At 42.1% G+C, this 25,851-nt stretch overlaps 3 protein-coding genes across 3 annotated transcripts in view; 2 read left to right on the top strand and 1 right to left on the bottom strand.

Moving 5' to 3' along the window:
• LOC310748416 (uncharacterized protein) overlaps positions 1-4,958 on the top strand; it is a 376,897-nt gene extending 371,939 nt beyond the window's left edge. Inside the window, exon 2 of the mRNA XM_083584198.1 lies at positions 209-4,958. Within this exon, the coding sequence (XP_083440324.1) occupies positions 814-2,289 (1,476 nt within the window). The 5' untranslated portion in view covers positions 209-813 and the 3' untranslated portion in view covers positions 2,290-4,958. The remainder of the gene's footprint in view (positions 1-208) is intronic.
• The window catches only part of LOC310748389 (interferon-induced very large GTPase 1-like), a 75,382-nt gene that overhangs the window by 11,139 nt on the left and 38,392 nt on the right, over positions 1-25,851 (bottom strand). The window contains exons 7-10 of the mRNA XM_083584126.1: positions 9,511-9,582; positions 9,160-9,231; positions 8,390-8,461; positions 7,648-7,719 (exon numbers count right to left, since the gene is read on the bottom strand). Of these exons, the coding sequence (XP_083440252.1) occupies positions 7,648-7,719; positions 8,390-8,461; positions 9,160-9,231; positions 9,511-9,582 (288 nt within the window). The remainder of the gene's footprint in view (positions 1-7,647; positions 7,720-8,389; positions 8,462-9,159; positions 9,232-9,510; positions 9,583-25,851) is intronic.
• LOC310748408 (uncharacterized protein) overlaps positions 1-25,851 on the top strand; it is a 77,876-nt gene that overhangs the window by 28,846 nt on the left and 23,179 nt on the right. The gene's annotated exons all lie outside the window — the stretch shown is intronic.

Genomic DNA, 25,851 nt, shown 5'->3' with positions numbered 1-25,851 from the left:
CTACATTCCCTTTCCACTGTGATGATGATTAGGAGGGATTACCTGTGGTGGGGTGTTTATTCTCTTCCTCCAATTCTTCCCGGACATCATTTTCTTTCTCTTGACTTGGATAAACTAGAGACAGAAGCTCACATTAGCACAACCATCTAAAAATGCCTTCTCCAATGTGGCAAACTATTTACGTATATATTTCCCATGAAACTGTTAGGATATTTCCGTTCCACCTTAAAAGGGAGCAGGATGTTTGTGTCACAGCCTGCGCATTTCCTGTTCACAGGATGTTTATGTTTTCTGTTGCTTTCGTTTCTCTCTCGGTGTCGAAGACACTGAAGCAGGTAGTCATGTTTTTTTGTTCTGATCAACGCTGAATAAAACTTGTAAATAATGCTCTCCTGAGTGCGACTTTTGCTGTGCATTATCTGCTGATAGAGTGTGCATGAGCTCTGGAATGTGGCAAGCTAGTTCTGCAAGCTGGTGTCGCTAATTGCTGATACTGTATCTACGGGAGATCGATGGATCGTCCGGCAGCCGGCTTGGGGGCCATGATGGACTTTGTCTCCCTGGCAGTATCCCAACAACAGGTTTTGGGCCCAGATTCACGGCACTTACAGGAGAGTAAGACTGCGACGGACTGCTGAGAGGTATGTGGAGGAAAAGCGAAAGTGAGGCTTTTCGTTTGCCGCGGCAAGAGCTTTTGATGTCCGGCTGGCTTAATTGGCCTGAGAGCCGCGCCAAAGGCTTCGTGATTAATGAGCTGCCGAGATAAGAAGTCTCTGAAGTGAAATAGACTCACGGCTCAAGTAAAAAGCTGGAATGGAGTTTTTCCAAGCTTCTGAGGCTGCTGAGTGCCCAAAGCTAAATCGGCACAATTATGAGACCTGGGCTGTGTGGTGTGAGAGTTTGCTGCGTCAGTTTGGAGTGTGGCATACTGTGTCTGAAGCCCCTCCAGTTTCTCTGACAGATAGATGGAGGGCCGAAAATTTGAAGGCCATGGACGTAATAGTCTTGTCCGTCTCTCTGGAGGAAATTACAACGTTAGCTGGTAACGTGACTGCACGTAAGATGTGGAATGCTTTGAAGATAGCCCACCTGCCAGTCATCCCAGCCCAGAGTTTCACTGCATTGGAGGTCCTGGCTGTTTCACAGAATGCGAGTGAATGCAGGGATGCTGAGGGCACCGGTTGCAAGCTGCAGGGGGAGCTGACTGTGATGTCATCCCAGGCAGCATTCCAGCCTCCAGGGGGAGCCAAGGAGTCGGCAGCTGAGAACTCTGTTTCTCGTGAGAACCAAGGTATTCGCCTTTGCAGAGGCCGGAAGGCCAGAGGTAAACAGAGGCAGATTCCTGCAGATGGCCCGAAGCAGAGGGAGGGTGAAGAGCCCATGCCAGTGGAAAACAAGGCTTTGTTTGCGGGCAGAGCTTCACCAAAGGCTAAAGGCAAGTCTGATGGCCAGGAGCAGGGGGGCAAGCTGCAAAAGCCCACGCCGGTGGAAAAAAAGGTTTTGCTTGCTGCAAAGGCTGCTCCAAAGGCCAAGGCCAGGTTTATTATTGATTCAGGATGCACCCGCCATGTGACGAAAGACCGACACCTCTTTATCTCCTTCAAACCTCAAGATGGTGAGATCCACCTGGCTGATGGAAAGATGTTGCGAATTGCAGGAGTCGGGACTGTGAAAATGGCAAGTCTGCACACTACCATCAAAGATGTACTTTATGTTCCAGGTGCTGCAGACAATTTGCTCAGTGTCCCACAGCTGACTGGGCGTGGCTTTGAGATTTCCTTCAAGAGGAGCGTCTGTGTCATCAGAAAAGGCAAAGAGGACATTTTGCATGCAAAGTTTATAGATGGTTTGTTCTGTATAACTTATGATGACAATGGTGCTGTTGTGTCTAATGTTGATTCTTGTTGTGTTGCACAAACTAACAAAGTTCTTCATGCAGGATGTATTCATGAAGCACATCGAAGGTTTTGTCACTTGTCGTGGCAGGCACTGGCCAAGATGCCAGAGTTGGTTGAGGGTTTGAACATCAAACCCTGTAAGTTTCACATGAAATGTGTATCTTGTGCAGAGAACAAGGTGAAGGTTGCTCCAAAAGGCAAGGAGTCTAGCAGGCAGGCTTCCAAACCCTACCAGCTAGCCCACGCAGACCTGGTTGGTCCACTTGCGCCCTCTTTGGGTGGAGCAAGGTACTTCATGGTTCTAATTGATTCTTTTTCGAGGTACATTCATGTGTTTATGCTCGAGCAGAAATCGCAAGCGTTTCCTAGGTTCAAGGCACTCTGTGCTTGATTGGAGAATGTTCACGGTAAACGCATTGGTTGTTTGTTTACTGATCGAGGCGGGGAGTTCACTTCTCAGCAGTTTGAAGCTTTCCTGACTGAGAAGGGAATCCAGCATGACTTGTCAACGCCTAGATCGCCATGGATGAATAGGCTTGCGGAGCGAGCAAATCAAACGTTGCTGCAAGGACTGAAAACCTTGTTGCATGATGCCAGTCTCCCTGATAAGTATTGGGGGGAGGCTCTGTCGAATTTTATTTACACTTATAATCGCAGATTGTCATCACCTATTGGTTGTACCCCCTATGAGAAGATGTTTGGTAAGAAACCCAACGTCAAGCACATGAGAATCTTTGGTTCTGACATGTGGGTACACACCCCACAAAGCAACAAGCTTGGGAAGCGTGGGGCACATGGTTTGTTCATGGGGTACGAAAAAGGAGCATACAGGGTATGGATGACTGACTCTAAATCCATTAAGTTCACAAAGAGTGTTGAGTACAATCCTAAGTGGGGGGAAAATGTGGGAATTTTCCAGAGTTACCCAGAGGAGGATGAAGATGATGTGAAAAAAGCAGATAATGTTGAGGAAGCTGAGGAAGCTGAGGATGATGATCAGAGTTCGGATTCCAGTCAGTGGGTGGCGCTGCTGCTGGTGTCAGTGACAGTGATGACACAGCAGACTACAAGAGCGCAAAGGCCTCAGTCAGACCATCTGACGCGTCTGACAATGAAGTGGAGGAACCACTGTTCACCATTGGTCACTTTTCTCCTAAGAAAGAGGAGATGAGTCCAGAAGACTTGCATCTAGTACGCAGATCTGAGAGAGCCACGAAGGGCAAACCTCCAAAGAGATTTGCTGATGAGTTTGCTAAGACGGCAACTGCTGTTCTTAGTAGCTCAGAGAAGGTGTGGGAACCTTCAAGCTTCAAAGAGGTTCAGGAGTTAACCTCTAAAGATCCTGAGCCTTGGCTTAATGCCATGAAGGCTGAAGTTGATTCCTTGAACAGGAACCAAATTTGGGAACTGGTACCGGTAGTCCCAGGAATGAGACTGGTTGGCAGCAAATGGGTCTTCAAGGCCAAGGCAGACCAGAATGGCAAGGTTGTCAGACACAAAGCCAGATTAGTTGCCAGAGGTTTTTCACAGGTACCAGGACAGGATTACCACGAGACCTACTCACCCACAGTCAAGTATGAGAGCATTCGGCTGATACTCAAGATCGCTGCGGAGAAGAAACTGCATGTTTCCCATCATGACATTAATACAGCTTTTTTGTACGGGATTTTGGGGGAGGAGCTGTACATGCTTCCACCTGATGGAATGCAGATACAGAAGGGAATGGTCTGTAAACTGAGGAAATCCTTATATGGTCTCAAGCAGAGTGCCAGGTGTTGGAACACAAAACTCACTGAGACATTGCTTTCTCTAGGTTTTCACCAGGGCAAAGCTGATCCGTGTGTATTTGTCAAGGAGGAGGGGCAAAACAAACTGTATTGTTTATGTTTTGTTGATGATCTTCTGATGTTTTGGAAGAATCAGGCTTTGTACCAAAGCACCCTAACTCAGCTGAAGGAGCACTTTGACATGAAGGATCTTGGTGAGGTATCCAACTATCTTTCTCTGCAGGTGGAGAAGGACCAAGCAGGTAATTTTCTGGTACACCAAACACAGAAAATTGCTGATGTATTAACCAGGTTGAATTTGGTTGATGCAAACCCAGCAGACACACCAATGGTGACAGGTTACCAGGTGGATAGTACTGCTGAAGCGTTTTCTGACATTACGCTGTACAGATGCATTCTAGGCAAGTTGAATTTCATTGCTAGATGCTCAAGACCTGACATAGCTGTAAGCACTAACCTGCTTAGCAGACATGATAACAATCCTACTGTTCAGGATTGGAAAGCTCTGAAGCGCATAGCCCGCTATTTGAAAGGGACTATGCACTACAGGCTGAGGTTCACCAGTCAGAAGACTGGAGGTCTTGAAATCTTTGCAGATGCTAGTTTTGGAAGTGACACCACAGATGGTACAAGCACTTCTGGAGTATGTTACATGTACGACCTCTGCCTGTTTGACTGGTTGTGCAAAAAGCAGACGACAGTGAGCCTAAGTTCCTGTGAAGCAGAACTCAATGCTCTGTCATTTTCACTCATGGATTGTGAATGGTTGATGCAACTGTTTAAGGACATCGGAGTTTCTGTGAAATGTCCTATACAAGTGTATCAAGACAATAGATCCTGTTTGGCTTTGCTGAACTCAGAGATTTGCAAGCAAAGAACCAAGTACTTGCAGATTAAGCTACATCGTGCAAGAGAGTGTATTCAGAAAGGACTGATTCAGGTGTCCTACATGGCAGGAAATGAAATTCCTGCTGATCTGTTGTCTAAGGTTGTTAACAGAGAACAACTTAAGGTTTACGTACAAAGGTTGCAATTGGGTTGAACCACAGGTACTACAGGTTACACGGAAAGGGGGAGGATGTTAGGATATTTCCGTTCCACCTTAAAAGGGAGCAGGATGTTTGTGTCACAGCCTGTGCATTTCCTGTTCACAGGATGTTTATGTTTTCTGTTGCTTTCGTTTCTCTCTCGGTGTCGAAGACACTGAAGCAGGCAGTCATGTTTTTTTGTTCTGATCAACGCTGAATAAAACTTGTAAATAATGCTCTCCTGAGTGCGACTTTTGCTGTGCATTATCTGCTGATAGAGTGTGCATGAGCTCTGGAATGTGGGAAGCTAGTTCTGCAAGCTCGTGTCGCTAATTGCTGATACTGTATCTACGTCAGATCGATGGATGTCCGGCAGCTGGCTTGGGGGCCATGATGGACTTTGTCTCCCTGGCAGTATCGCAACAGAAACATCTCAAAGTGGTTTAGCAACAAAAGCTACATGCTGAGACAGGTACTTTTCCAGCAGATCATGTCATTGCTCCTGCTCTGAAAAAGGAATACCTGAGCTGCACCCCCTCACTTTCTCCATTCATTACACCATTGATTAGGTGGGATTACCGATTTCAAGATCTCTCTTCTCTTCCTCTGGGTGTTTCTGTATTTCACCTTCCTCTTCACCGACTGACCAACGTAGAAGCAAACAAGTTGGAATAGCAAAATGGGGTAGACATTCTGAAGATTTGCAGTTATACAGTATGCTAGATCAGGAGGAGGAGGAGGAGTTTGGGTTTGACATCCCGCTTTATCACTACCCGAAGGAGTCTCAAAGCGGCTAACATTCTCCTTTCCCTTCCTCCCCCACAACAAACACTCTGTGAGGTGAGTGGGGCTGAGAGACTTCAAAGAAGTGTGACTAGCCCAAGGTCACCCAGCAGCTGCATGTGGAGGAGCGGAGACGCGAACCCGGTTCACCAGATTACGAGTCCACCGCTCTTCACCACTACACCACATTGGATCAAGGGATGAGAAACCTGTGGACACGCCCTCCCAAGGTTGTTGGACTATAATAGGCATGTCCAACTTCAAATAGGTTGTGATCTACTACCAGTATAAAAAACTAGCAGTGATCTATCACCCTCCAAAGTCATTTAAGTTTATTTATTTATTTATTTATTTACTTGCTTAATTAATACCCAATCAATCAATGAAATGGATCTTTATTTCACAGATACAGTAGTTATGTTTGGATATCTTCGTGACAGATTCAAATTGTTACTGGATGGGGAAGTAACTAAACATGTGAGAAAAGTCAAACAGACCTCAGGAGAATGTTAGAGTGCGCAGGGCCTCTCTCCACCCCCCACCTAAAAGCAGGCCTTTCTCTCTGAGGAGTTTGTGGGTCGTCCTGAACTGTTTCAGGATGATCCTACTCAGTGGTTTCATATAGATGTTAAGCAGCATGAGGGATAAAATTGAACCCTGAGGTACTCCACACAAATGGTTCCATGGAGCTGTAGAGCACTCCCTAAGCATGCAGCATTTACTCTGCTACGAGAGCGTAAGATCTCTCTTCCAAAACTCTCTCTCCAGCACACCCTACATTCCCTTTCCACTGTGATGATGATTAGGAGGGATTACCTGTGGTGGGGTGTTTATTCTCTTCCTCCAATTCTTCCCGGACATCATCTTCTTTCTCTTGACTTGGATAACCTAGAGACAGAAGCTCACATTAGCACAACCATCTAAAAATGCCTTCTCCAATGTGGCAACCTATTTACGTATGTATTTCCCATGAAACATCTCAAAGTGGTTTAGCAACAAAAGCTACATGCTGAGACAGGAACTTTTCCAGCAGATCATGTCATTGCTCCTGCTCTGAAATAGGAATCCCTGAGCTGCACGCCCTCACTTTCTCCATTCATTACACCATTGATTAGGTGGGATTACCGATTTCAAGATCTCTCTTCTCTTCCTCTGGGTGTTTCTGTATTTCACCTTCCTCTTCACCGACTGACCAACCAAGAAGCAAACAAGTTGGAATAGCAAAATGGGGTAAACATTCTGAAGATTTGCAGTTATACAGTATGCTAGATCAGGAGGAGGAGGAGTTTGGGTTTGACATCCCGCTTTATCACTACCCGAAGGAGTCTCAAAGCGGCTAACATTCTCCTTTCCCTTCCTCCCCCACAACAAACACTCTGTGAGGTGAGTGGGGCTGAGAGACTTCAAAGAAGTGTGACTAGCCCAAGGTCACCCAGCAGCTGCATGTGGAGGAGCAGAGACGCGAACCCGGTTCACCAGATTACGAGTCCACCGCTCTTCACCACTACACCACATTGGATCAGGGGATGAGAAACCTGTGGACACGCCCTCCCAAGGTTGTTGGACTATAATAGGCATATCCAAATTCAAATACGTTGTGATCTACTACCAGTATATCAAACTGGCATTGATCTACCACCCTCCAAAGTCATTTAAATTTATTTATTTACTTACTTACTTACTTACTTACTTACTTAATTAATACCCAATCAATCAATCAAATGGATTTTTATTTCACAGGTATAGTAGGTATGTTTGGATATCTTCATGACAGATTCAAATTGTTACTGGATGGATAAGTAACTAAACATTTTAGAAAAGTCAAACAGACCCTTGGAGACTGTAGGAACGCGCAGGGCTTCTCTCCACCCCCCCACCCAAAAGCAGGCCTTTCTCTCTGAGGAGACTGTGGGTTGTCCTGAACTCTTTCAGGATGACCCTACTCCGTGGTTTCATGTAGATGTTAAACAGCATAAGGGATAAAATTGAACCCTGAGGTACTCCACACAAATGGTTCCATGGAGCTGTAGAGCACTCCCTAAGCATGCAGCATTTACTCTGCTACGAGCGCGTGAGATCTCTCTTCCAAAACTTTCTCTCCAGCACACCCTACATTCCCTTTCCACTGTGATGATGATTAGGAGGGATTACCTGTGGTGGGGTGTTTATTCTCTTCCTCCAATTCTTCCCGGACATCATCTTCTTTCTCTTGACTTGGACAACCTAGAGACAGAAGCTCACATTAGCACAACCATCTAAAAATGCCTTCTCCAATGTGGCAACCTATTTACGTATGTATTTCCCATGAAACATCTCAAAGTGGTTTAACAACAAAAGCTACATGCTGAGATAAGAATCACCACTAAAAAGCCATGTTCCCCATTAAGTGACCAACAATGGGATAGACATTTCTGCAGCCTTGGCCAATATTCGTAACAGCTCCTGAAACCACACAGCAGCAGTGATGACGAACGAAACTGTACTAGTAAATTCTTTCGTTCAGGAGCTCCTCAACTTCACAGGTACTTTTCCAGCAGATCATGTCATTCCTCCTGCTCTGAAAAAGGAATCCAAGAGCTGTACCTCCTCACTAGAGCCTAGGACTTCCTGATCAGAAGGTTGGCGGTTCGAATCCCTGCGACGGTCCCTGCTCCTGCCAACCTAGTAGTTCGAAAGCACGTCAAAGTGCAAGTAGATATATAGGTACCGCTATGGCGGGAAGGGAAACGGCGTTTCCAAGCGCTGCTCTGGTTCGCCAGAAGTGGCTTAGTCATGCTGGCCCCACGACCCGGAAGCTGTACGCCTGCTCCCTCGGCTGATAAAGCGAGATGAGCGCCACAACCCCAGAGTCGGCCATGACTGGACCTAATGCTGTGGGGTCGCTTTACCTTACCGATTTCAAGATCTATCTTCTCTTCCTCTGGGTGTTTCTGTATTTCACCTTCCTCTTCACTGACTGAGCAACCTAGAAACAAACAAGTTTCTAGCAAAATGGGGTAGACATTCAGAACATTTGCGATTATACAGTATGCCAGATCAGGGGATGAGAAACCTGTGGACACGCCCTCCCAAGGTTGTTGGACTACAATCGGTATATCCAACTTCAAATAGGTTGTGATCTACTACCAGTATAACATACTGGCAGTGATCTACCACCCTCCAGAGTCATTTAAGTTTGTTTATTTATTTACTTACTTAATTAATACCCAATCAATCAATCAATCAATCAATCAAATGGATCTTTATTTCACAGATACAGTAGTTATGTTTGGATATCTTCATGACAGATTCAAATTGTTACTGGATTGACAAGTCACTAAATATGTGAGAAAAGTCAAACAGACCTGAGGAGACTCTCGGAGCACTTGGGGCTTCTCTCCACCCCCCACCCCAAAGCAGGCCTTTCTCTATGAGGAGACTGTGGGTCATCCTGAACTGCTTCAGGATGATCCTACCCAGTGGTTTCATGTAGTTGTTAAACAGCACAAGGGATAAAATTGAACCCTGAGGTACTCCACACAAATTGTTCCATGGAGCTGAAGAGCACTCCCTAAGCATGCAGCATTTACTCTGCTACGAGAGCGTAAGATCTCTCTTCCAAAACTCTCTCTCCAACACACCCTACATTCCCTTTCCACTGTGATGATGATTAGGAGGGATTACCTGTGGTGGGGTGTTTATTCTCTTCCTCCAATTCTTCCCGGACATCATCTTCTTTCTCTTGATTTGGACAACCTAGAGACGGGGTGAACTCCCGTTGCTCGGTCCCTGCTCCTGCCAACCTAGCAGTTCGAAAGCACGTCAAAGTGCAAGTAGATACATAGGTACCGCTCCGGCGGAAAGGGAAATGGCGTTTCCGAGCACTGCTGTGGTTCGCCAGAAGCGGCTTAGTCATGCTGGCCACATGACCCGGAGGCTGTACGCTGGCTCCCTTGGCCAATAAATCAAGATGAGTGCCGTAACCCCAGAGTCGGCCACGACTGGACCTAATTGTCAGGGTTCCCTTTACCTTACTGATTTCAAAATCTATTTTCTCTTCCTCTGGGTGTTTCTGAATTTCACCTTCCTCTTCACTGACTGAGCAACCTAGAAACAAACAAGTTTCTAGCAAAATGGGGTATACATTCTGAACATTTGCGATTATACAGTATGCTAGATCGGGGTGAGAAACCTGCGGACACACCCTCCCAAGGTTCAACAACTTCCTTCATTCTTGACGTCTAGCCATGCTGGCTGGGGGATGATGGGAGATGGAGGACCACAGGTTCCCCACTCCTGGAAACAGATGCCAAGGCCTGGTTTCCAGTCACACCCACAAATATGGTGCCTGCTCTCCTCTGCTCTCTGGTGCAGGGGTGGAGATTCCAGCAGGGGTTAACCAGATTTTTATGAGGTGAAATTCCTGGCAATGCTCCTCATGGGATACTGGGGAGTTCACTGTATCCTGTGGTGTTGCTTAAGTCCAAGGCTGCCTAAAGCAGGCACAGGCAAACTCCGGCTCTCCAGATGTTTGGGACTACAATTCCCATCATCCCTGACCACCGGTCCTGTTAGCTAGGGGTGATGGGAATCGTAGTCCCAAACATCTGGAGGGCTGGAGTTTGCCTATGCCTGGCCTAAACTGAAAGGCAGTATGGATGCAACCTGGGAGCGTGTCCCTGCCATGGATGCTCCTCCATCGGCGGCTTGATTTGTGAAGGGTTTCTTAACAGTTTGAAACACTGAGGGCAATCAATGTCCTGAAGCGACATATGATAATGGGCCAAACAATCGGCTGTGAAAAGGACCGCAATTAGCTCCCTGGAGGTATTGGATGAACTTTCTGTTTGAAGTGTGACAAACTTTACTTCAGCAACTGATGGAAGGGGAGGACAGGGGGGTTTGTGCTCTCTCTATATGGATGCCAAATGGTTTCTTTTGCCTGTCCTCACCTGCGAAAATAAAAGAACCGTGTGTATGTTGTGTTGATGTTATTGTGTTTGTACTAAGGTGGTACCTCTGGGTTACAAATGGGATCCATTCCGGAGCCCCAGCCATATCCCATAAAGTCCATAACCGAAGGTGCCCTTCTGCACATCCTGCATTCACAACCCGAAGTTTATGTATCCAGAGGGATACGTAAGCAGAGGTACGACTGTACTGTGATACTGATGAAAGGGGGGGGCAAATAATTTATGTTTAACAAGGATTTAAAATGATTTTACTATGTCCTACCCCCCCGACCAAGGTTGAATGGACGGCAATTAAAATGATTTATAGATCAGACCTGTAGGGAGGGAGAAAAGGCCCAAAGTGGATCACCCGGGGAAAGTTTGTGTTAAGGGAAACACCAGAGTAGAATTACAATGGCACAGTATGAATATGTTATCTGGGAGCTATTTTTAGCCTTCAAACAAGAAGGCTTGGAATGTGACTTTGTAAAAGTCGCAGGGAATGAAACAAAGAGGACAAACCAATATTGCTCTACAACAGGTCTGAGAACAGCAATTTGAATTTTACAACAGCAATTGATGGAATTTGCACAACAGGATTACCGAGGAAATATGGGGGGAGGGCAAATATGCTTAATAAGGAATTTTAAATGATTTTACTACACCCTACACCCCAGCCCAAGGTTGAATGAACTGTAATTAAAAGGATTTACGGACCAGATCTGTAGAGAGGGAGAAAGGTGCCGAAGTGGATCATCTGGGAAAAGACTTTGTGTCAAGGAAAAGCAGGCTATTTTTAGCCTGCAAGCAAGATGGTTTGGAATGCGACTTTGCAAAAGCTGCAGGGATGGAAACAAGAAGTGAGACCGAATATCCCTCCACAACAGGTCTGAGAATATTGATTTGAATGACTATACATGTGAAAAGGAATCTGTACTTATGGAAAATAAGAAGACTACTGTTTATAAAGATGATATATCGGCAGCAGTGAGAATGATTTACATTTGACTTCTGGGTTGGCGCCTCTGGCAATGGTGGAGCTCTTCCGATCGGGAGGGACTAGCTCCGTGAAAACCAGGGTCTGACCGCCACGGCGAAGGCGGAGACCCACTGAAATCACAGGCAGGAGAAGCTTGTGAACTTGGGATTCGGCTGGCACCTTTTGTGCCTCCCCTACTCGCGGGGAAACCCTGTTTTGGGGATCCAGAGCGAAGTGGGGTGAGCGGTGCGGTGCTTCGAATCGACTGCTTTTTTCACGGAGTGAAGCCGCATTGCTGTTGCCGGAGAGCGCTGACTTTTTCCTGTGGACAATTGGACTTTAAACAACTACCCGTGAGTAGAACGGAAAATTGGATTTCAAATATCTTAATTTGGCATCGAAATGGGAAGGTTTTAAACAGGAAGTCCGCCTTCCTCTTTTGTAAATATTTTGAAGCAAAGACGTCACAAGCTAAAGTCGTGGAAAATCTTTGGTAAAGGATTAAATTTCCATCTGATAAAAGCACCAAATCCCCCTTGGAAGCAGGAGAAGAGGGGGGAAATTTTGAACCTAGTGAGCCTGCAGGAGAGAGTGAAAAACCAAATTACCACCGCTCTGAACCTGGAAGGGCTGCTAGAAAAAGTGACGTTTTGGGAGAGTTCATTGACTGTGAACAGAACAGAACGTATTTGACAGCTAACTAAATAAGAGAAGTATACTGTTTCCATTGTCCTTTTCTGCATTTAAAAAGGAGGAAAAGTAACTGAAAATTGAAACTATTTTTATTGCTTGAGTTGTTTTTGAAAGGATTGATACAAGTGGAGACTGCACTTCCAGGGGCGGCGCGAATGGCAATGGCGGTCCCCTTTCATCTGTGAAGGGGAAGCTCCGCAGAAACGGGTCGTCCGCTACGGCGAAGCGGAGACCCTTGCTGGAAAACCCACAGGCGGTGATAGCCTGTGGTCATGGGACTCGGCGGGCACCTTCAGCGCCCCCCGAATACGTGAAGGGACCCCGCAAGGGGCTCCGGAACGGGGCTGGCGTGGTGCTGTGAGTCGATCGCTCTTTTTGCGGAGTGAAGCCGCTAAGCTGCTGTCGGTGAGCGCTGACCCTTTTCCTGGGACCATTCGGCTGAAAGAAAACTACTACCCATGAGTAGGTGATCGAATCAGGATTAAAAATTAAGTAATTTGGCATACAAGCGGGAGACGCAACCAGGAAGTCCGTCTCTCGGTTTTTGTTTAAAGATCAAAGCAAAGACTTTTAAAGAACCTATGCCTTTGGAATTTGGGAGTTAACAAGAACTAAACTTCCACACTAAGCAGAAGACCCCACCTCAACTTATTTGGGGTGGAGAAGGCGAAAATTAGCCCTTTCCTATTCGTTTCTTGGACCTTTGGAAAAAACTGAATCCCTGGTTATTGAGCTGTCAGTGTTGGAATTAGAAGGCTGTTTGGAACTGTCACTTTGTGTCTCGCACTTCTTCTTTTTGGGACATGTTAACTCTTAAAGAGTAACTTTGTGGAAACTTAAAGGACTTAAAAGGAGTCTGAAGGTTTTTTGGTAACTGGCTACTGTTTAACTTGTCGAGGGCACTTTGTAACTTTGGGGAACTTTTACAAACTGCGACATTTCTGAACATAGTGTCCCTCTAGTGAAGTATCCAAGTTTGACAACTTACTGGGGGAATTTTCCATCTGTGGATTTGGGGATTTCCATGAGAAAGGCAGACTGTGGGACTGACCTTGACGCATAGACAAGAAGTGGGATGAGTGGAAAGACAAGATCAGCCAAAGCCAAAACATTGCAGACTACTTTAACTTCTCAGCTACGCAGATCATCTGTTCCCACGATTCCTGTGGCACAAGAGGAAGACTTAGAGCAATCTAGGCCGGAAGGAATGGCCTCAGGAGGGGAATTCACTGCAGTGCTAAATAAAATTTTTGAAAAATTGGAGGGTTTAAGCAAACAAGTGACCGATCAGTCAGCCAAGATAGATCAAAATACTGCTAGCATTAATAATCTGACTCAGCAAGTCAATTTAAATGCGCAAACTATTGGGAAGCTTGTGGAAGACACCACTGCAAATCGTAAAATAGCTGAGGAGGCAAAGCAGAAAGTTGAGGAAGTTCAAGGAGAAATTAAACCTATGCGTAAACAGATAGGGGAACATCAGGCACTTCTGTCTATGATTGAGTTAAAAAATAAAGAAAATAATCTGAGAATCAGATCAGTTCCAGAACTGGATAGAGAAGATTTAATTGACTATCTGACAAAAGAATTTACAGAATTTTGGTCTCTGGAAGAAGAAAAGGACTTTAAAATTGTAAGTGCATTCAGACTGGTAAAGGGAGGGAGGAAGATTAAGTCGAGAGACTGTCTGATCTCCCTAAGAACGAAGGAAGAAAGAGATAAGATTCTGAGTGCGCACTTCAAGACGCCTTTAGAGATCAAAGATTCAAGGGTGGAAATCTACAAGGACATCCCGAAACATTTGCTTGAGCTTAGAGTGAACTACGGAGATCTGGTGACACTATTGAGAAGTAACAAAATTATCTTCAGATGGGAATTCCCCCAGGGGATATCCTTTACCTTTAGAGGGGAAAAAGTGAAAATTAAATCTGTGGAAGACAAGGAAAAATTCTTGAAGGACTACGGAGAAGACCTTCAGAAAGGGATTGAAGAAGAGTCAAGTGACTTAGGACCTGGACCATTAAGCTTAATACCTACACCTGGGGGATTGAAAGATCCTGAGAAAGAGACGCCACCTTTGGGAGCAACAGGAGGAAAATAGAGCCACTTCAACATGTCTCTGCAACTACTAAGCTGGAATATTCACGGTCTGAACTCCCCGGAAAAGAGGAGGAAAATCTTTCATTTATTAAAAAAGGAACAATTGGACATAATTTGTTTGCAGGAAACACATGTGATTAGGCTTCACAGGAAAGTGTTAACTAATAAAAAACTAGGCCAAGAATTTATTTCATCAGATAAGGTGAAGAAGAGAGGAGTGGTTATTTATGCAAAAGAAAGCCTATCACCAAAATTTCTTTTAAAAGATGAACAGGGAAGAATTCTGGCAATTGAAATCCAATCTCAAGGAGAAAATTTTTTGATTTTAGGGATTTATGCGCCAAATGAGGGGAAATCGGAGTTTTACAAGAAGTTGCATGAGACATTGATGGACTTTTTGGATTATAATAACATCATTATGATGGGAGACATGAATGGTGTGGTTTCTACGAACATGGACAAAGCACAAAGACAGATTGTAACGAAAGAGGGCAGACTACCAAAAACTTTTTTTGAACTGACTGACAATATGGACTTGATTGACATTTGGAGGACCAAAAACCCCCTAGGTAGAGAAGGGACGTTCTTTTCTGAAGCCAAAATGACATGGACTAGGATTGACCAAATCTGGATAACTAGAGGACTGGCACCTAAGATAAAAAAGGTGGAAATCTGCCCAAAAACCTGCTCCGACCATAATGCTGTAAGGATGGAAATGAAACTAACACCCATCGGTTCCTTCAGATGGAGGATGAATGACACCTTACTAAGAGATCAAGAGATTGTAAGGAAGGCCCAAAAGACCTTGAGAGACTACTTTGAAGTAAATCTGAAAACTACGGTGGAAAAGAGAACAATCTGGGACGCAAGCAAAGCGGTTATGAGAGGGTTCCTGATTCAACAGAATGCAATAAAAAAGAGATCTCAAAATGAGAAAAAAGGAAAAATTTTGGAGAAAATAAAAGAAGGAGAGAAGAAGCTAAGATCCAAACAAAACTCAAAAGAGATTTTAAGAGAAATTAAGTTATATCAGGTACAATATATGAAATTGATTAATGAGGAAGTAGAATGGAAAATTAAGCAAATGAGACAAAAGACTTTTGAGTCAGCCAATAAATGTGGAAAACTATTGGCGTGGCAGTTGAAAAAAAGACAGAAGCTAAATACGATTACAAATCTTGATATTGACGGGGAAAATATACAGAACCCGGTGGAGGTTAGAAGGTGTTTCCAGAGATACTTTAAACAACTTTACACGCAAGGGCCGCAGAAAGAAACTGATATAGACCAATTTTTAAGAACCAATGGATTACAAAAAATATCTCAAGAAAATAAAACAACATTAAATTATCAAATCACAGAACAAGAAATTGAAGGTGCCATTCAGAATATGCAACTGGGCAAATCTCCAGGACCGGACGGACTAACCTCCAAATATTACAGGATTCTGAAAGACTTTTTAATTCAACCATTAAAGGAGGTTTGCAACGAGATTATGGAAGGGAAGAAGGCGCTGGAATCGTGGAAAGAAGCATACATCACATTGATACCCAAGACAGAAGCTGAAAAGACACAATTAAAGAACTACCGTCCCATCTCCCTTTTAAATGTGGATTACAAAATCTTTGCAGACATCTTAGCTAATAGACTCAAAAAAGTGTTAACTGAAGTAATACATAAGGACCAGGCAGGCTTTCTTCCAGGCAGACACTTATCTGATAACACAAGGAATATAATTGACATTTTGGAGTTGTTGCAAATGAATATTAATACGAAGGCAGTATTAGTTTTTATTGATGCGGAGAAGGCCTTTGATAATATTTCTTGGAGTTTTATGAAGAAAAATCTTAAAGGGATGGGAGTGGGACAGGGGTTCGAAAATGGTATAGGAGCAATTTATTCAGAACAAAAAGCAAAATTGATAGTAAATAATGTGGTGACTGAAGATTTTATGATAGAAAAAGGAACACGTCAGGGCTGCCCTATCTCTCCATTATTATTTATTTCGGTCCTGGAGGTGCTGTTGAACATGATCAGAAGGGACCAGTCTATTAAAGGAATTCAGGTCGGAGCTAAACAATATAAATTGAAAGCTTTTGCAGATGATTTGGTTTTGACAGTACAGGAGCCAGAATCTAGTATGAAAAGAGCTTTGGAATTGATTAAAGAATTTGGTCATGTGGCAGGATTTAGATTAAACAAGTTAAAAACTAAAGTATTAGAGAAGAATTTAACACCAGTGGAAAAGGAAAGGTTTCAGAATGAAACAGGTTTAATTGTGGTAAAGAAAGTGAAATACCTAGGGATTAATATGACTGCGAAAAATTTGAATCTATTTAAAGACAACTATGAGAAATGTTGGTTAGAAGTTAAAAAAGATTTAGAAATTTGGTCTAGTTTGAAGCTTTCCTTGTTGGGTCGAATTGCAGCTATAAAGATGAATGTTTTGCCAAAAATGTTATTTTTGTTTCAATCTTTGCAAATTTTGGACAAGATGGATTGTTTCAAGAAGTGGCAGAGAGATATCTCTAGATTTGTCTGGCAGGGCAAGAAACCTAGAATAAAGTTTAAAATTTTAACTGATGTAAAAGAAAGAGGTGGATTTGCCCTGCCAGACCTTAAATTGTACTATGAATCAAAATCTTTTTGCTGGTTAAAAGACTGGCTGCTTCTTGAGAACACGGACATTTTGGATTTAGAAGGTTTTAATAATGTTTTTGGGTGGCATGCATATTTGTGGTACGACAAGGTTAAAGCACACAAGGCGTTTAAAAATCATATTGTCAGGAAAGCATTGTTTAATGTCTGGATAAGATATAAAGACTTGTTGGAGAGTAAAACCCCAAGGTGGCTGTCGCCAATGGAAGCTAAGTCTCAGAAAAAGCTCAATATGGAGGCCAAATGGCCAAAATATTGGGAAATTTTGGAGCAAGAAGGTGACAAATTGAAATTGCAGAGTTTTGAGAAATTAAAAGATAAAGTGCGAGATTGGCTTCATTATTATCAAATAAGAGAGGCCTATAATTTGGACAAAAAAATTGGCTTCCAGGTGGAGAAATCAAAATTGGAAACAGAATTGCTAGAACCAAAAACTAAGATTTTGTCAAAGATGTATAACTTGCTGTTAAAATGGAATACACAGGATGAAACGGTCAAATCAGCGATGATTAAATGGGCGCAGGACATAGGTCATAACATTATGTTTGCTGACTGGGAGCAGTTGTGGACCACCGGTATGAAGTTTACGGCATGTATTGCCTTAAAGGAGAATATTATGAAAATGATTTACAGGTGGTACATGACCCCAGTTAAGCTTGCAAAAATTTATCACCTGCCTGACAACAAGTGTTGGAAATGTAAAGAAGCTGAGGGAACATTCTTTCACCTTTGGTGGACGTGCCCAAGGGTTAAGGCTTACTGGGAAATGATATATAATGAACTGAAGAAGGACTTCCGGTTAGTGCCGGCGCTTAATGGCGGATCTCAACCGGAGCTCCGGGGGAGATCTGCTTCGTGGGTTCGGGTCCTGTCAGCTACGGCGAAGCGGGGACCCCTAAAAATCACAGGCGCGTTGCCTGTGAACTGGAGACTCGGCGGGCACCTTTGCGCCCCCCCGACGCTGCGAAATAGCCTTTTTAAAGGCTCCGGAGGAGCGGAGGGGTCTTGGAGCGGTGCTGAGAGTCGTCTTCACCCAGCCTGCGAAGCGAAGCCGCGTCGCCATTAGCGGAGAGCGCTGACTTCTTCCCGGGAAATTGGATTAAAAGAACAACTATCCGTGAGTAGGATTGACTGTTAAAGTAGAAATTGGACTCTAAAATCAAGAAATTGGGCACCGAGACGGATAAGCACTAAAAAGGAAGTCTGCTTTCCGTTCTGTAGCAAGATCAAAGCGAAAGGCACTCTAGCTGTAACTGCTTGAGAGGAAACTTGCGGGATTTAAGAAATCCACCACCAAAGCAAAGAACTCCCCCCCCCCGAAGGCAGGAGGGGGGGGGGAGAAGATTTTAAAAGTGTTTCCCTGCCAATTCAAAAGAATTGGATTAAGTATCGCTGCTCTTTAACCTGGGATCGGACTGCCGGAGAAAAGGAACCGGCTAAGGACTGTTGCTATAAGAAGATAAAAAATATCTCAAATTGACTTTGGTTACTTCCAATTTGAAACACTGTTTCTGTGGTATTACAAAGTTACTTACAGGACACTATTGACTGGGATCCCCTTGAAAAAGGAAAGAAAAATTGAAAGGGACTAGGAAACTTTTATTCCTTCTTTTTTGAAGAGTGTGGGATTACTTTGAGAAGCATAGAACTGACTCTACGCCCCCTAGAGGACCTACAAATTGTTTCAGCAACAAGTGGAGTTTAAAATTTGAGAACTTTGTTTGTGAGTTTCAAAGTCTGGGAATGACCTTGACTAAAAGACTTTGTTATGGCAGATGGTAAAGAGAAAGGGGAGTTACAAGAAACAACCTTGAGATCTGGCAGACAATACAAAATTGACACTTACATGCAAAGAAGGGCTTCTGTAACAGGAGTCTCTGGAACTATAGTGGCTGCAAAGCCAAAAGTGAAAGCAATGTCTACAGAAGAATCATTTGCTAAGGTATTGGAGAAGATAAATGACTCTTTGGAGGAACTAAAAAAGCAAGGTGCGGAGACTAAATTGCAAGTTGCTGAAACTAAAGTACAAGTTGCTGAAACAAATAAAAAAATTGAAGAAATCTCTGGGAAAATTGACCTAAATACTAAAAGTATAACTGACCTAGGGAATAAAGTGAACTCAAATGCAGAAGCAATTGGGAAATTACTGGAAGATTCATCTATAACACGAAAGATAGCCGAGGAAGCTAAGGAAATTGCAACTGCTGCGGAGGAAAAATTTCCACCAGTTTATAAGAAATTGGATGAATATGAACTGGCACTCTCTATGCAGGATATGCAACGCAAGGAGAGGAACCTGAGGATCAGACTTGTGCCGGAAAAGGAAGGAGAGAACTTGGTGGATGATTTGACAAAAGAATTTTCTGATTTTTGGAAGCAGGAGCTGAAGAAAGAAGATTTTAAGATAGAAAGTGCATTTAGATTGGGAATAAGACAGAAGAGAAATCGACCCAGAGATTGTCTTATTACCTTAAGATCAAAGGAGGAGCGAGATAAAATATTGAACCTGCACTACCAAACAGCCCTTCGAATTGAAGACTCTTTTATTGAGATCTTTAAAGACATCCCTAAGAGTATCTTGGACGCAAGAGGACATTATAAGGACCTGGTGACACTGCTGAAGAAGAACTACATACCATTCAGGTGGGAATTTCCCCAAGGCTTGTCTTTTAAATATAAGGGAAAGAAGAGAAGAATAAAGACTGTAAGTGATAAAGACAAGTTCTTGGGAGAACACGAAGAAGACCTACAGAAAGAGACATTTCCAGGACAAGGGCATCCATCACTGGACACGAACACGGTACCACCGACAGACGAGGAACAAAAACAGGGAGCTGTAGGAGGAAGGAGTAAATAATCCCATCATGGCTCTGCAACTTCTAACCTGGAATTGTAATGGCTTAAATATTCCCAGGAAGAGAAAAAGTATATTTCATGCCTTAAAGAAAGACCAATTGGACTTGATTTGCCTACAAGAGACCCACGTGACAAGAGCACACAGAAAATTATTAATAAATAAAAGACTGGGACAGGAATTTATATCTTCAGACAGAGTAAAAAAGAGAGGAGTGGTGATCTATGCAAAAGAAAAATTGCAACCGAAACAAATCTTTAAAGATGATCAAGGAAGATATTTGGCAATTGAAATTCAATCTCAAGGAGAGAAGTATTTGATAGTGGGAATCTATGCACCAAACGAAGGGAAAGCTGAATTTTTTAAGAAGTTGCATGAAATTTTGATGGACCATATGGATTACAACTTAATTTTGATGGGAGATATGAATGGAGTGGTTTCAACAAATATGGACAAGGCACAAAGACAGGTAATAACAAAAGATGGAAGACTACCAAAGACTTTTTTTGAAATGACTGACAATATGGACTTGATTGATATTTGGAGAACAAAACACCCATTAGAAAGAGAAAAAAGTGAAATATTTGGGTATAAATATGACAGCTAAAAATGTGAATTTGTTTAAAGATAATTATGAAAAAACTTGGAGAGAAGTGAAAAAAGATTTGGAGATTTGGTCCAACTTGAAGCTTTCCTTGTTAGGCCGTATTGCAGCTATAAAGATGAATGTATTGCCAAGAATGTTGTTTTTGTTCCAAGCATTGCAAATAATTGATAAAATGGATTGTTTCAAGAGGTGGCAAAAAGACATATCTAAATTTGTCTGGCAGGGCAAAAAGCCCAGAATTAAATTTAAGATACTAACGGATTCAAAGGAAAGAGGGGGGTTTGCCCTGCCAGACTTTAAACTTTACTACGAAGCGGCAGCTTTCTGCTGGCTGAAAGAATGGCTACTTCTTGAAAACACAGACATTTTGGATTTGGAAGGTTTTAATAACATTTTTGGGTGGCATGCATATTTGTGGTATGACAAGGTTAAAGCACATAAAAGTTTTAAAAATCATATTGTCAGAAAAGCACTACTAAATGTCTGGGACAGATATAAAGACTTGCTGGAAAATAAAACTCCAAGGTGGCTGTCGCCAATGGAAGCTAAGGCAGTTAAAGAGTTAAATATGGAGTCCAAGTGGCCAAGATACTGGGAAATTTTGGAAAAGGAAGGGGACAAATTGAGATTGCAGAGTTTTGAGAAATTAAAAGGGAAGGTGAGAGACTGGTTCCACTACCATCAAATAAATGAAGCGTTTAAACTGGACAGTAAAATTGGCTTCCAGGTGGAAAAATCAAAATTGGAGACAGAACTGTTAGAACCCAGTACTAAGAATTTGTCCAAAATGTACAATTTGCTGCTGAAATGGAATACACAAGATGAAACGGTTAAATCGGTCATGATTAAATGGGCTCAGGACATTGGTCATAATATTTTGTTTGCTGATTGGGAAAAGTTGTGGACCACCGGGATAAAATTTACGGCATGTAATGCCTTAAGAGAAAACATTATGAAAATGATATATAGGTGGTACATAACCCCAGTCAAGCTTGCAAAGATTTACCATGTGCCTGACAATAAATGTTGGAAATGTAAAGAAACTGAAGGTACATTTTTTCATCTTTGGTGGACCTGCCCGAAGATTAAGGCATTCTGGGAAATGATCTATAATGAACTTAAAAAGGTATTTAAATATACTTTCCCCAAGAAACCAGAGGCCTTTCTCTTGGGTATTGTCGGCCAAGGGGTGTTAAAGACGGATATAACTTTCTTTATGTATGCTACAACAGCAGCTAGAATACTCATTGCGAAGTACTGGAAGACGCAAGAACTACCCACACTGGAAGAATGGCAGATGAAGGTGATAGACTATATGGGCTTGGCAGAAATGACGAGCAGAATCCGAAACCAGGGAAGAGAAGCAGCGCAAGAAGAATGGAAAAAATTCAAGGACTATTTAAAGAAATATTATAAAGTTAATGAAAGTTAGAATGATGTTGGACTGGAAAGTAAATGGTTACTATTAGCAATGGTTAAGACAAGGAAAATAAGGAAGAATAGTCTAAATTTAAATTAAAATAAGGGAAGATTTGCTGAACAATCGATAAGAATTTGGAATACAGAAAGGGGAGGCATGAGGAAGTCGGGGAAGATAGGATATGAAATTAGGATATGAAATGATACATGTTTTTTGTTTTGTTTTTGTTTTTGTATGTTTATGTTTGTTGTATTGTGTTTATATGGAAAAATAAAAATATTTAAAAAAAAAAAAATAATGAACTGAAGAAGGTATTTAAACTTACCTTTCCTAAGAAACCAGAGGCCTTCCTTTTGGGCATAGTTGGCCAATTGGTGCCAAAGAAAGACAGAACATTTTTTATGTACGCAACAACAGCAGCAAGAATACTTCTCGCTAAGTATTGGAAGACACAAGATCTACCTACCGTGGAAGAGTGGCAGATGCAAGTGATTGACTACATGGAGATGGCAGAAATGACCGGCAGAATCCGTGACCAGGGAGAAGAATTGATGGAACAGGACTGGAAAAAGTTTAAGGACTATTTACAAAAATATTGTAAAATGTCTGAGTGTTAACATGATGTGGGAAGTGAAGGTAACAGGGCATGTGGGATTTGGTTAAAAGTGATATGAAAAGAAGAATTTTAAAAAGGAGAAGGGGGATATGAACAGAATAACATTATGTCATAGTATATAAGGTGGAGTAATGGGCTAAGATAAGGGAAATTTGAGACATAATAACTGGAAATGTATAATTATAAGTAAGGTTTGAAAAAGGGTTAGAACTTGCTGAATTTGACGGAACAAAGAGGAACACAAAAAAGAGAGATGTGAGGAGGTCAGGACAGAGGGATATGGAATTTTGAAATTTAAAAGTGGATTTTTCTTTTTTCTTCTTTTTCTTTCTTTGTTAAGTGTGTATCTTTTCTTGTTTTTCTGTTCTTTGTTTTTTGTTTGGGCTTTATCTGATTGATCGATTTATTTGAAATGATGACTTTTTTGGTTTGTAAAATCTCAATAAATATTTATTTAAAATAAAAAAAAAGATACAAGTGGAGACTGTTTCCCTCTAGAGGGAGCTTTTGAAATGTTACAGGAGTGGAACTAGGGAATCCCCAGCTGCTAGATAAGAAAGTGTGAGAACAGGAAATTGACCTTGGACTATTTAAGAATGTTGACAGAAGCCATAGTGACCGTACTATGCAAGATAAGCTATTCGCTGGAACAGCTTCATAACAAGACAGATGATATGACTATTAAAATTGATAGCTTGGGACAAAAAGTGAATAATTTGAAACAAAAAGTGAGTACCAATACAGAAATAATTCAGGACCTGGTACAGGAATCCACTTTGGCAGGACAAACTGTGGAGGAGAAGGAGAAAGCTGTGGAGGACCATAGGTTGAGGCCTTCCATGATTGAATCTAGGAAAAGTCAGATTTTGAGGATCGGATCCCGGCTTGGACCGAAGAAGGAAAGTTGGAAAGATCCCTCTATGCAGGGATCAATTGACTTTTGGGACATGGATTTGGGTTTGGAGGAGACTGAAGTTAGGGGGGCCTTTGGATTTGGAGGAATCTTGAAACATGTCCTGAATTACTTTATGGATCTTAGCCTCAACTATGGAAATTTGGCTGACCTGTCCAGAAGGAATAAAAGTATTGTTGGGTTGGAGTTTTCTCGAAACCTGTTCTTTAGCATTAAAGAATATGAAGAAGATCTGCAGAAGGGACTTGGAAGAGAGTTAAGAGCCTCGGATATAAGATCGCCAGGTTGATGGACTATATGGAATTGACAGAAAGGACTGGCAGAACCCGAAACCAGGGGGAGGAGATGGTGGATGAAGATTGGAAAATTTAAAGTTTATATATAGATATATTGTAAAATTAATGAGTGATAGAAAAATGGTGGAATGAATCCTTATGGCCTTAGCAGAAATGTTATATGGAGTAAAGCATATATAAGTATTTTATCTTTAATGGAAAATAAGGTGAAAAATATGTTAAGATATTTATATTATGATAGAAAATAGAGAAAGATGGAAAGGATTTGCTGAAACAATTAACAGAAGTGGAATACAAAAAGGGAGGTGAGAGGAGGTCGAGGAAATAAGGGAATGAAAGATAGATATGGAAAAGGTGTGATGTATGTTTTCAAATGGTTTTTGTTTTGTTTTGTTTAGGGTTAGGGTGGGTTAGGGCTTTGTTTAGTTTAGTTTATTGTGTTTAATCTAATGGGTTTAGGTTGTGTTCTGTATTGTTTATATATTGTATTGTATTGTTTCTTTTTTCCTTTGTTCCTTCTTTTTTGTCTTTGTCTTGTCTTTTTCCCTTTTCTGTACTCTTTAAAAGTAATAAATATTATATAAAAAAAGAGAATGATTTACATTTAGCGAAGATTTTAAGTGGATTTTAAGAAAAAATGAAATGGCAACAGAAGAGATGGACATATGTGGGCAGCAGGAGCGGAAAAAATGATTTTATAAAACTGTATTAAATTAAATTCATTAGGTCTGATTTGTAATAATTTGGAAAACCAATAATAAAAAAGAGAGGTGCCAAGGCCTTTCTGTGGGGTTTAGACAGACTCTTCTTTAATGTGATACAGCTCAGTAATTTCCTTCTTTCCCAGATATTTGCACTTTTTGGTCCTTTCGGTATTGACTTTGAGGTGTGCTCTTGCTTTACGAAATTAAGTACCCCTGAAAGCGTCCAGCCATGTTCTTGGGCTGTCATCTTTCTCCTCGGGGAATGAATGCTCTATGAAGGGACACAGAAATAGGCTCCTGATGAAGGTGTAACTCATGGAATTCTACTCAGTATTGATCCAGAGCAGAACTCTGACGTAAGTTAGCAGAGTAAAAACTTAAACGTGTTGCAGGATTCCCCCCAAAATAGACCAGAGGCAATTATATTTCATCCAGCAGAGCTTTACTGCTACTGAAGGCAAACGTGCATAATGGTCACAAATCCCATACATTCAGGATTGACACTCTCCATAAGAAATCAGTTGCAGCAGACTTAACTTAAACTTACAGTAACTTATAATAAGACTAAACCTGAACACCATCTATTTGGTGAATAGCAAGTGGGAGGTCATGCGCAGCACACTCTACAAGCTCCTCCCCTTCAGCAGTCTATGAAGAACTTTCCTTTTCAGTTCTCTAATGCCAAATCTCCCAGAGGTCCTGCATAACATGAAGGTATATGTAGAAACTAGTCTTTTTACCCAAAAAATGCATTTGTTGCTCCACCCACTTTTGCCTTTGGCCCCACCCACCACCAGCAGGGAAGGTTGGCCAGAAAGGAATGCAGCCCTCGGGCAGAAAAATATTTTCCTGCACCTGCCTCAAAGAAATAGGTTTAAAAAGGCAAAAACAAACCAATGGCTCCAGCCTCTGCTGCTAAACTGCAAACTCACCTGGATGGGATTCCGACATCAGCACTGAGTGGCCAGAACTCTGGAGCGGATTTTGAGTCTCATCTGTAAAGTGATAAGTGGTTTCTTAACTCATATGGCTGTTGTGATAACAAGGAAGAAGGAAGATATATCGAAACGTTTTTAAGGTTTGGGAAGAATGGTGAGACTCACCGTGTTTTTGAACTTGCAGGGCATGTTTTGAAGCAGGACATGCGACTTCTAAGCATTCCAGGAACTGGCCACAGGCAGCTTCCCCTTTTTCTTGTATCAGAATAAGCAACTCTCTACTTTTTTTCTTTGAGTCTTTGATTTTCTCCAGGCCCTCATATTCTTCTTTTGTGATGACAGTTTCTATGCGTAACTCATCTAAAACACAGTCTATGTCCTTCGGAAGTATATCAATTAATTGCTTTCTCCCTTTACGTATAATTTCATAGCTGGACATCATCTCTGAAAGCAGCAGTCTGTGAAAGAAACATTTTATTTAAAGAATAAGAGGAGGGGAGAAAGAATTAGAATCTGTTCAGCTTTCAAAAGTTGTCTTATACCAAATCAGAATTTTTGTTTTTCTACTTCAGCTGAAAACTGTGGGTGGTTCCAGACTTGCTATTTTAGGGTGGGATTCAGTCGCTTACCAGCAAATTTAATTTGT

Source organism: Podarcis filfolensis (assembly GCF_964270895.1).
Source record: "Podarcis filfolensis genome assembly, chromosome: 13".
NCBI classification, from domain to species: Eukaryota; Metazoa; Chordata; class Lepidosauria; order Squamata; family Lacertidae; genus Podarcis; species Podarcis filfolensis.
Note: the sequence above shows the minus strand (reverse complement) of the source record. Positions and strands in the feature narration are given on the sequence as shown.